The sequence below is a fragment of the Sus scrofa genome, chromosome 8, assembly GCF_000003025.6.
Source record: "Sus scrofa isolate TJ Tabasco breed Duroc chromosome 8, Sscrofa11.1, whole genome shotgun sequence".
In the NCBI taxonomy this organism is placed as follows: domain Eukaryota; kingdom Metazoa; phylum Chordata; class Mammalia; order Artiodactyla; family Suidae; genus Sus; species Sus scrofa.
This window is the reverse complement of record NC_010450.4, coordinates 47,829,584-47,839,238: the sequence shown is the minus strand read 5'-3', so window position 1 is coordinate 47,839,238 and position 9,655 is coordinate 47,829,584. Positions and strand designations below refer to the sequence as shown.

Genomic DNA, 9,655 nt, shown 5'->3' with positions numbered 1-9,655 from the left:
TCTTGCCCCAGTTTATACAACAGTGGCATTCCTAGAAAATTCAGCCCATGGTAAGATCATGAGAGAAATGAATTGTGCTTTTATGCAAGGCAGAATTCAATTATCAGCTTAGATCATTCTAAATAGGTCTTTCCCCTGACATGAATAGCAGCAGGATATTTAAAAGTCACACAGGAGGCAGGACAGTTCCTCATTCCATGGGGGGGGGGTTCCCACACATTATAGACCTTCTCCTACCTTCAGCAGGAGTACCTTTTCTTCACCCTCAGTCCTCACCTACCACCCTGACAACCAAAAAGTGCTGTTTCCCAAGCACCGCTGTTGAAAAATCACTGACATAGGGAGTTCCTGCTGTGGCTCAGCAGGTTAAGAACCCAACATGACCCTGTGTCCATGAGGATGTGGGTTCCATCCCTGACCTCACTTAGTGGGTTAAGAACCCAGTGTTGCCAAAAGCTGCAACATAGGTCACAGATGTGGCTTGGATCTAGTGTTGCTGTGGCTGTGGGTAGGCCTCAGCTGCAGCTCAGATTTGACCCTTGGCCCAGGAACTTCCATATGCTGCAGGTACAGCATCCATAAAGAGAAAAAAGAAAATCACTGACACAGACAGTGAACTTATTTCAGCAAGAATCCCTGGAAACGAGACCTCTAGTCTGATGAAATCTAACAAATCATATGCAGCACCAGGAAAATGTTGGAGATAAATTCAAAGGTTTATTGCACCAAATGCCACAGAAAAATGGATCAAAATAATATGTGAACGAGTTTTAAGAAAAAATGTCCACACACTGACATGGAAATCTATTTAAGTGATCAAAAATAGAATGTCTTACCAATTGCATTAATGGAGTTTTAATAATAATGAATCAGTCCCAGAATTTTCTCCTATTTTAAACACCACTTAAATTTAAGCATATGTAATCTTGCTTCCAAGATATACGGTTCACCAAATGCTGACATTTAAAAATGAACATTCAGAAGGGGCTGCTTGATTTAAGTAAATATTATATTAAAAGGTCCCTTCCCCAAAGCACAATAGAAAACAAAGGGTTCACATTTACCAAGAAGCTAAAGACTTTTTGGATTTAATGGTATGCATGAACAAAATACCTTCAAAAGTTCATATTAGTGGAAAAATCCATAAATTTAAAAGAACTGTGAGGTTACTGTATATTCTTTATCTTTATGTACAACCAACTTAGTTACAGACTGAATTTTATAAAATCTCAGGACCTAATCAGAAGGGCCTAAACAACAGTTTAATATCATTCAGCAGGCGGGGATTCTCCTCCCTCCAAAACAAAGTTAATTTTGAAAAATATGGTTAAGTTTTAAAAAGTTGCGACGCATAAACAGCAGTTCCATGGGATGTGAAAAGTTGAAAGTTGCGTTCATTAAAAAACAGCACACTTGAGGAAAATGGATTGAAGCCTGTACAAAAAGCTATTTAACACTGATAAAAAATAAAATACTTTGGAATTATGCACAAGTATGGAAGCTGCATTTTACATTTTCATTACGCCTCAACATACACAACTCTCTTTACATTCATATCACTTGGCGATCTATGCAAAATCCAACGCACGTTCTGGAAGGAGGCCTATCAGAGTAACTCAGACACACACCTGCCCGGTCGTGCCTCCTTCCAGCTTGCTCAGAAAAGCAAGGTGCTACACAAGGTACACTCAACAGGTAAGACTTCAAAGCTGAAGAAACCCTAAAGATGGAATCCTGTCGACTGAGGTAGTTTTCTCTGTTTTCACTTTTTTTTTTTTTTTTCATGTTTATTTTTTCCTTGAGGTGGGCCTGGGCTGAGGGGCGGGTCCCTTTTTGCCTCTTGGGCTGAGACCAAACGAAGCCACCGCCTGGGTGGGGTCCGGTGTGCGAGGGTACATCCCGAAGCGACCCGTGAGATCCTTTGCGTTCCCGCTTTGGGGAAGATGCTGAGTTTAGCGGAAGGAACACAGGAGTGTTCTTCAGAGGAGGGTTATAGAAGAGCAGTGACATTCCTGGTCTGTGGTGCAGGCAGCAGCCAGGAGGACTGGGGCTGCCCGGGGTCCTGAGGTCACAGAGGCGGCCTCCCCAGGTGGCCCCCTTCCAGGGGAGCCTGGGACAGCAGGTGAAGAGGCAGAGCCAGTCTCCTCCCACTTTGAGGCCCAGTCTTTCAGGTACAGAGTTCAGGATCGGCCACTTAAAGCTCGACGTCCCCCGGTTTGGGTCTAATTTTCAACAGGCCACTATGTGCCCACAAGAAAAGAACTGATTTTATATCTCATTTTCTACAAACTCTGGAAGGTGGCGGATGAAGGAAAGTGCCCAGAATGTGTAAACAAGGACAAGGAACCAGAGATGGGGGAATGCTTGAAACTGGTGCAAGAGGGGATGCTGTGACGTCACTTGTCACAACAGGGTCACATGTAATGGAACATGACTGAGGGAGGAGCGCAGCCGCAGGTGAGGTCTGCTCCCCGTGAACAGGACAACAGCAATGGTGTCACGGAACCGGGGACTCCAAACACCAATCTTAGGTGTTGGGCAAGAGCAAACAGAAAGACACAGACAAACGGACAATGTTAATTTTGTTAAAAGACAGAAAAGTACAAATTAAAGACCTTAAAAGAAGAGCCTCAATGCACCCATCTCCATTTCACATGGTAAATAACAGGGGGAGGCAGCAGTTCTATTCCTAAGAATCTTTCTTAACAAATAACACAGCCAGAGTTCCTGCTGTGGTGCTGTGGGTTAAGGATCTCGCTTTGCCACAACTATGGTGTAGGTTGCAGCCATGGCTCGGATTCGACCACCTGGCCTAGGAACTTCTATATGCCGCAGGTGGGGCCATAAAAAAAAAAAAAAAAAAAAAAAAGGAATAACACACCTTTTCTTCTCCATGGGTTCTGCTGCTCTGCACTTTCAAACAAATAACTAACTTGCACTTGTAAAAGAATTACAGACATAGCCTTATGTAACCTGATGTTTGGGATGAGGATTTTCTCAACTAGAAAATCTGAAGTCATTCTAAATCTTGAAAGGGAAGTCGTTTCATATTCTTAGGTGCAAAGACTACATGGAAAGGGCCAGAATCAATTCATAAAGGAGTGGAGGAAATCAGCGCCTGGTTATATAGTGAACTATCAAGACCTGCAGGATGCTGTTTTCTGTACGAGGTCAGCTCCTGCCTTTTAATGATCCGTTTATCAAAAAGTCTTTTCCTTTACCCTGGATGTCAATATATTGTCTGCTTCACGGTTGGTCAATAAACTCAAGTTTCTTTTATGTCAAAATAAAATCAAGTTCTTGCTTGCTTGTTTTTGTTTTTTTAAAGAAAGCAAATGATGCTAAAAAACAAACAATTCTTCATTTTGGCAGGTTTTATACTATGGGTCAATTTCTGGAAAGGTGATTTGAAAAGAACATTGGGATTGGAAGGGACAGAAATGATAATGTAAAAATTTAGGTCATCTATGAATTGTTTATGAACGTTCAAACTAATTACTTTCATGACTTGTCCTGAATGGTGGCAGGTTCTCTTCCCCACCTGGATAGCTGTGCCTTTTAAAGTCTAAACAGTCATTTGTATTAAATATTATAGGAAGGGGGTAACCTCAGCTGGAAGAATTTAGCAACAGAAACTCTCTTGAGCTTATACAAATAACTTTGGTAAATGGCCTCTCATGAAAAGGCTGCTGAAAGCCCTGAAGCATCGGGACCAGCCACGTGGGGTCAGATGGTGTCCGTGGCTGCCACAGACCTCACCTTGATGGGATCCAAATGCTACATTGATTCTTGGGTTTATTGCACCAACAATCCACCCTTAGCCTACTGGGGCCTGCAGTCAAACAAGGTAAACTCAGAGAAGACTGGCCTCCCAGCCAGGCCACCTATGTTTTACATTAGACGGTGACACCAAAGCCACCGGAGCTGAAGATGGTACCTGCACTGTCTTCACTCCACCCCTGTACCTGGTGTCCAGGGTCCCTGCCCTGGCCAGTTCCTCAGGATAGCGGGATAGCTTTCTCCAGTTTGGAGAGCTCATGCTTAACTGTGAAACAATTCCTATTGGAATGGTATGTGCGTAGTTCAGCCCTGCTCTGAGGCCGCTTACCACCGCTGTGTCCAAACATAGGCTATCTGGACCCCCAGCTGGGCATCCACGCAGGGTTCTGCTTCCTCTGCAAGAAGCTGGAAGGCTGCCCCCTGCTGACTCCAGGGTGACAGAGGCCTGATGTGCTCAGGACAGTAAACCACAGTCTTCCAACAGGCACCCCTGGACAGCGACACAACAGACACGGCCCAGAACTGGAATGATCCTTCCGCTGCTCTGCTCTGCTCACACTGCATCGTCCCAGGGGGTCTGCCCTCTCCCTCCTTCAGCTGAGCATCAGGTTTTACTTCCTCCGAGGAAGAGCTGTCCTGAGTGTTAGCTTATAACAGTATTTGGGCCACGTAAGGAGAGTGAGTGCTGGCGACGGCCGTCAGCAGAGGCAGGTCGTTGGACTCGATCCTGAACATGGGGAAAGGAGAGAAAGTTATTTTCAAGCAGCAGATTTACAGGAAGGTACCGCTGCCAGATTCCAAGCCCGCCTGGTGCGCACTCACAGCTGATGGAAGCACTGCACCGCTGTGTGCAGGGATGGCTCCAGGACCCCTTCCTGCATCCTGCCATCTTTTGCACACCTCCTCGTCCCGTACCCCTCGCCGCCCCTGCGCCCCCAACCCTGCCAGCATTCCTGACTCTGCACTGGGCTCAGTTATTCCCCTGGAACCTGGGACAGTGGCAATGTTTTCCAGACCCTTGGGGGTTTCATCAACCACGCACACAAGCAAGCACCTCACTGAGCATGTGTGCCCAACATGACACTTTCAAGCAGGTGATGCTTGCAGGTGCGAATGGTTCAGTGGATGTGCCTTGGGCTGCCCCTTAATACAGGGGATACAGATGGGCCCACGCATCGTGCTGCCAAGAGTCCTGAAAGGTCAGGACATTTGGTCCATGAAGTACATCCTAATGCTTTCCCTTGAACTCCAGAAACTAGAAATTAAAAATAAAACTGAAAAAGGCAGCTGGCATGACCTCCTGGAGTTTTCCATGCTTTCTCCGGCAATGCTCCCTACAGATCACATTTCAGAGCAGGCTGGAAATTTCCAGCACCAGCAGTGCTGCTGGCCTGACTAAGGGTAATGGGGCTAAGGAGAGTCTGGACAGGACCCCCCACTAACAAGGCGTGGAAGGTGAGGAGGGGTGGCTGGAAGTAAAGCCACCTACAGGATCCCTCTGCTGGTGCTGCTGGGCAGCCTGCAGCCAGGGGCCGGGCAAGTGTCCTAGAAATGGAAGCCGCACATAGGCCTTGGGAACCCACAAGCCAGGACTGTAGTGTGAAGCTGCTGAAGAGATCAAAACAGAAACTGAGGTAAAACTACCACCAGGCCATACTCGGCAAGTAAATGCCTCAAAAGGGGAGAGTGGTTTCAAAATGAAGCATGTAAAAAAACAAAACCAAACAAAATAAAACAAAAAACCCCACAACTGTATGACAGGAAACTATTAAGAAGCAACAATACCATTAAGTCATATCCTGGCCATGAAAAGTGAAAAGTTTGACATGAATGCAAAGGCCTGAGTCTTGAAATAATACTCTGATTGGCAGTCTTAATAGAGAATTTCGGGATTGTTTTATACACAGTATTTTCTTGCCACCAACTGGGGCACCATTGTCACAGGGAAGGAAGGGGAACAATGCCCCATGACACAATGTCTTATTGTTACCCCTCAGAGGAAAAGTTACACAGAGGGTGAAACACAAGTCAGAATTTCTTCTCCCAGAAAGGTTAGGGCAGAGACCCACCTTCTGGGAGACATGGTCACTGTGAAACACACGCCCCCTCTTCTGATGGGCTTGGATGGGAGGGAGGAGGGCAATTACCCCAAGACATGCAGGTGGGCCCCCACACCTGAGGGATGGGCCTTGCCTGCCTCCTCCAGAAAAAGCAGAGAAAACACATCTTCAGCTGCCTGTCTACATACAGCTCATGACTTCCACATCTTGCTGGGTGACTAGAACCAGGCAGATGGAGGAGGATGCTATCTTTCATTTTAGAGGATAAAATAATCAGGGGAAGACTGACCCAAGACCACTCGCTGAAAGGGCTGTTTATTTCTGGATGTGAAACTCTGGTGTCAGATCCCAGAAATGCGCTATTCACTGGGGAGCTGCAGGCTCTGGGGCCTGTTGGCTTAGGGTCCGTGAACACAGTACTAGGGACAGCCCTGTCACAGGGAGAAATGGAGGCGCTTCAAAGAACTCACCCCAACACGACACTTAATTCCTTCACATGGACACGTGTGTGTCCACGGAGATATTCAGACAGCATCTTACTCTTAAGGTACATCTCCTGCAGTCTGTCTTCAAGATGCATGATGCACTGCAAAGCCAACCACATTCACAGTGAGGGCCAGTGTTTTAAGAGCTGGAACTCCCTTAATCCATTGCTAAGTACACAACTATAATCTCATTTCTTTAAAATATACTTTAAAAATACACAAGGTGGAGTTCCCATTGTGGCTCAGCAGAAACGAATCCAACTAGTATCCATGAGGATTTGGGTTTGATCCTGGCTTCACTTAGTGGGTAAGGATCCAGCGTTGCTGTGAGCTGTGGTGCAGGTAGCAGATGAGGCTCGGATCCTGCGTTATTGTGGCTATGGTATAGGTCAGCAGCTGCAGCTCTGATTTGACCCCTAGCCTTCCATATGCCATGGGAGTAACTCTAAAAAAAGACAAAAAAACCCAGAAAACAAAAACAACCACAAGGCATCTCAAACTCACTCTACCACTAGTAGGGATAAGAATAGGTTTTTGTGAACTTCCCTAAAGGCTCAGCAGGTTAAAGATATGGCGTTGTCACTGCTGTGGCTCGTGTCACTGTGGTGCAGATTTGATCCCTGGCCCAGGAACCTCCACATGCCATGGGCGTGACAAAAAAAAAAAAAATAGGCTTCTGTAAAACAATACAGTTTAATTTTTCCAAAGACTGTTAAGATCTTCATATACATACCTTCTAGTCTTTTTTAAAAGGCATTTTTTATATAGTCAAAATCATTCCATAAGGACAATTATTTCCTGCTTTCAGAAAACTTTCTAATAATACCTTCCTCATGTTATTAAAAATTCTTTTTTTTGCTTTTTTTTTTTTTAGGGCCACACTTGAGGCATATGGAGGTTCCCAGGCTAGGGGTCAAATCAGAGCTGTACCACAGCCACAGCAACTTGGGATCTTAGATGTGTCTGACGAACACCACAGCTCACGGCAATGCTGGATCGCTGGCCCACTGAGCAAGGCCAGGGATCAAACCTGCAACCCCCTGGATACTAGTCGGATTTGTTTCTGCTGCACCACAATGGGAACTCCGTAAAAATTCTTTATCAATGTAATTTTATGACTATATAATTTTTAAGAATGTACCTTTACTTAACCATATAACTATCTGCATTTCTGTTATGACACAATTTTGCAAAGAGCATCTTTGTTGCCATTTTCCTGTATCTCAGGGTATTTTGGTGCAGTGCATTCCCAGAAGAATGGCTGGGACAATTTTATTCTGAACTCTTTTTTTCTTTCTCAAGAGTGTATTTTAACTAGGTCTCTAGTAACAGTAAAGAAAGGGCAATTATTTTCAGGACATCACTACCCTTGGAGTTGTGTCCAACTTCATTTCTGAGAGAACAGCCACCATCTGTGTCTTGCACCAGAGGCAAATGCTGTTGATTTGGCAGGCAGAACTATCCAGCCACCTTCAGGAAGTCACCTGATGGCTCTGCCAAGGGTAATTCCATCAGACATGATTTTCATAGCCCATTATGCCTATTTTTCAGGTAAAGATTAGCTGATGCATTTGAAAATGTTGATGGTGACCATCTGGGCTGAGTGGTGATATGGAAAAAAGCACCCCTTAGAGATGCAGTCTTTTCCATTTTTCATGGACTTAAAATCTTAAATGCACCATGTTGGGGGGAGTGAAACACAACTTGTGAATGTGTTAAGAGTAATAATCAAAGCCCAGAGGATTTCAGCAATTCTGATGAAGATGTTCCCCCAAGTAAACAGAGTTAAGTGGTGAAAGATCTCTTGTTAAGCTTCAGTTCCTTATGAAGGAAATACAAAGTTTTAGTAAGAGTGTCATAAAATATTAACAAGAACATTCACATTACATTGAACCCTTTACATTTTAAAATAGTTAATTTACAGTGCTTTCATCATCCCCAGGACTATGTGTGTTGCAAAGTGGAAATAAAAGCAACACTGGTTTGGAGATCCCGTCGTGGCTCAGTGGTTAACGAATCCGACTAGGAACCATGAGGTTGCGGGTTCGATCCCTGGCCTCGCTCAGTGGGTTAAGGATCCAGCATTGCCATGAGCCGTGGTGTAGGTCACAGACGAGGCTTGGATCTGGCATTGCTGTGGCTCTGGCGTAGGCCAGTGGCTGCAGCTCTGATTAGACCCCTAGCCTGGGAACCTCCATATGCTGCAGGAGCGGCCCTAGAAAAGGCAAAAAGACAAAAACAAACAAACAACAACAAAAAAAACCCCAAAGCAACACTGGTTTACATGGACTGTACAGGAAACTTGAAGTCAAAGCATTTATACACATTTTTTTAAAAGTCTGATTACAAAATTGAACTGTCTTTGGATTCCCTCTCTCCCCTTTCTGAGATGAATTTCTTCACTTTTAACTTCTGAATTTTAAATAGCTACTTTCTCTTTTGGTACTGAGGTACTAACAGACGTTTAATCCTGTGTTTCACTGGAGTGATTTTTAAGGAGAATTTTAAATGGCAGATGAAGTTTTCTTTGATCTTGATTTTTTTCAGGTTATCTAAGTCATTCATATTACTAAGTGGTTAAACATAACTTATGTCCAAATGAAGTACAAAGAATTAACTCTGGCAATTTCTTGCTGGGATAACTAAGGTATCAAATGTAACGAGAGGAGTGTCCGTGAGGATACAGGTTTGATCCCTGGACTCGGCGGGTTAAGGATCTGGCATTGATGCAAGCTGTGGTGTAGGTCACAGATGCGGCTTGGATCCAGTGTTGCTGTGGTTGTAGCGTAGGCCAGCAGCTGCAGCTTCAATCTGACCCCAAGTCTGGGAATTTCCATATGCCACAGGTATGGCTTTAAAAAAAACAAAAAACACAACAAAATGTTACAAGAAATATGTATTACAGAATAAAAGATAAAAGTCTAGTAAATACTTATAACAGGTAAAAAGCTATAAAATCAAATATATCTTTCTTCCCTTACAGAAAAGGAGATTCCCACCTCTAAACCAGCATGATGCCAGGTGCTACTAGAAAGAAAAACTGTCTATAAATGTAGAACAGAAATAAAGCCCTAATAATCCACAGGTGCCTCTTGTGTTACCCCCGGGACAGGGGTCCTGTGGTTTAAGGCCGAATAAAGGTTTCAGTGAAAAGGTGGTATCTATCTTTACAGCCATGAATACCGTTTCACCAAACTAATTATTATTATTATACTAATAGGAGCTTTTCTTGAGTGTTTATAACATCCAACACGGCTCTAAGCACTTGACCTGAATTATCTCACTTGATTTTCATAATCTCAGGAGGTAGCTCCTGTGGTTTCCCAGCTT

At 44.3% G+C, this 9,655-nt stretch overlaps 1 protein-coding gene across 7 annotated transcripts in view; it reads right to left on the bottom strand.

The window, feature by feature from the left end:
• Nucleotides 698-9,655, bottom strand: part of FNIP2 (folliculin interacting protein 2) — a 135,665-nt gene continuing 126,707 nt past the window's right edge. For 3 of the 7 annotated variants that reach the window (XR_002346652.1, XM_021101299.1, XM_021101304.1), the window contains 2 exons: nucleotides 6,311-6,426; nucleotides 698-4,507 (listed from right to left, as the gene is read on the bottom strand). Coding sequence is in view for 6 of the 7 variants with exons in the window: in XM_021101299.1 (XP_020956958.1) it covers nucleotides 4,429-4,507; nucleotides 6,311-6,426 (195 nt within the window). In the remaining variant the exon portion in view is untranslated. The remainder of the gene's footprint in view (nucleotides 4,508-6,310; nucleotides 6,427-9,655) is intronic. The other 4 variants (XM_021101301.1, XM_021101302.1, XM_021101303.1 and 1 more) reach the window with 2 other exon arrangements.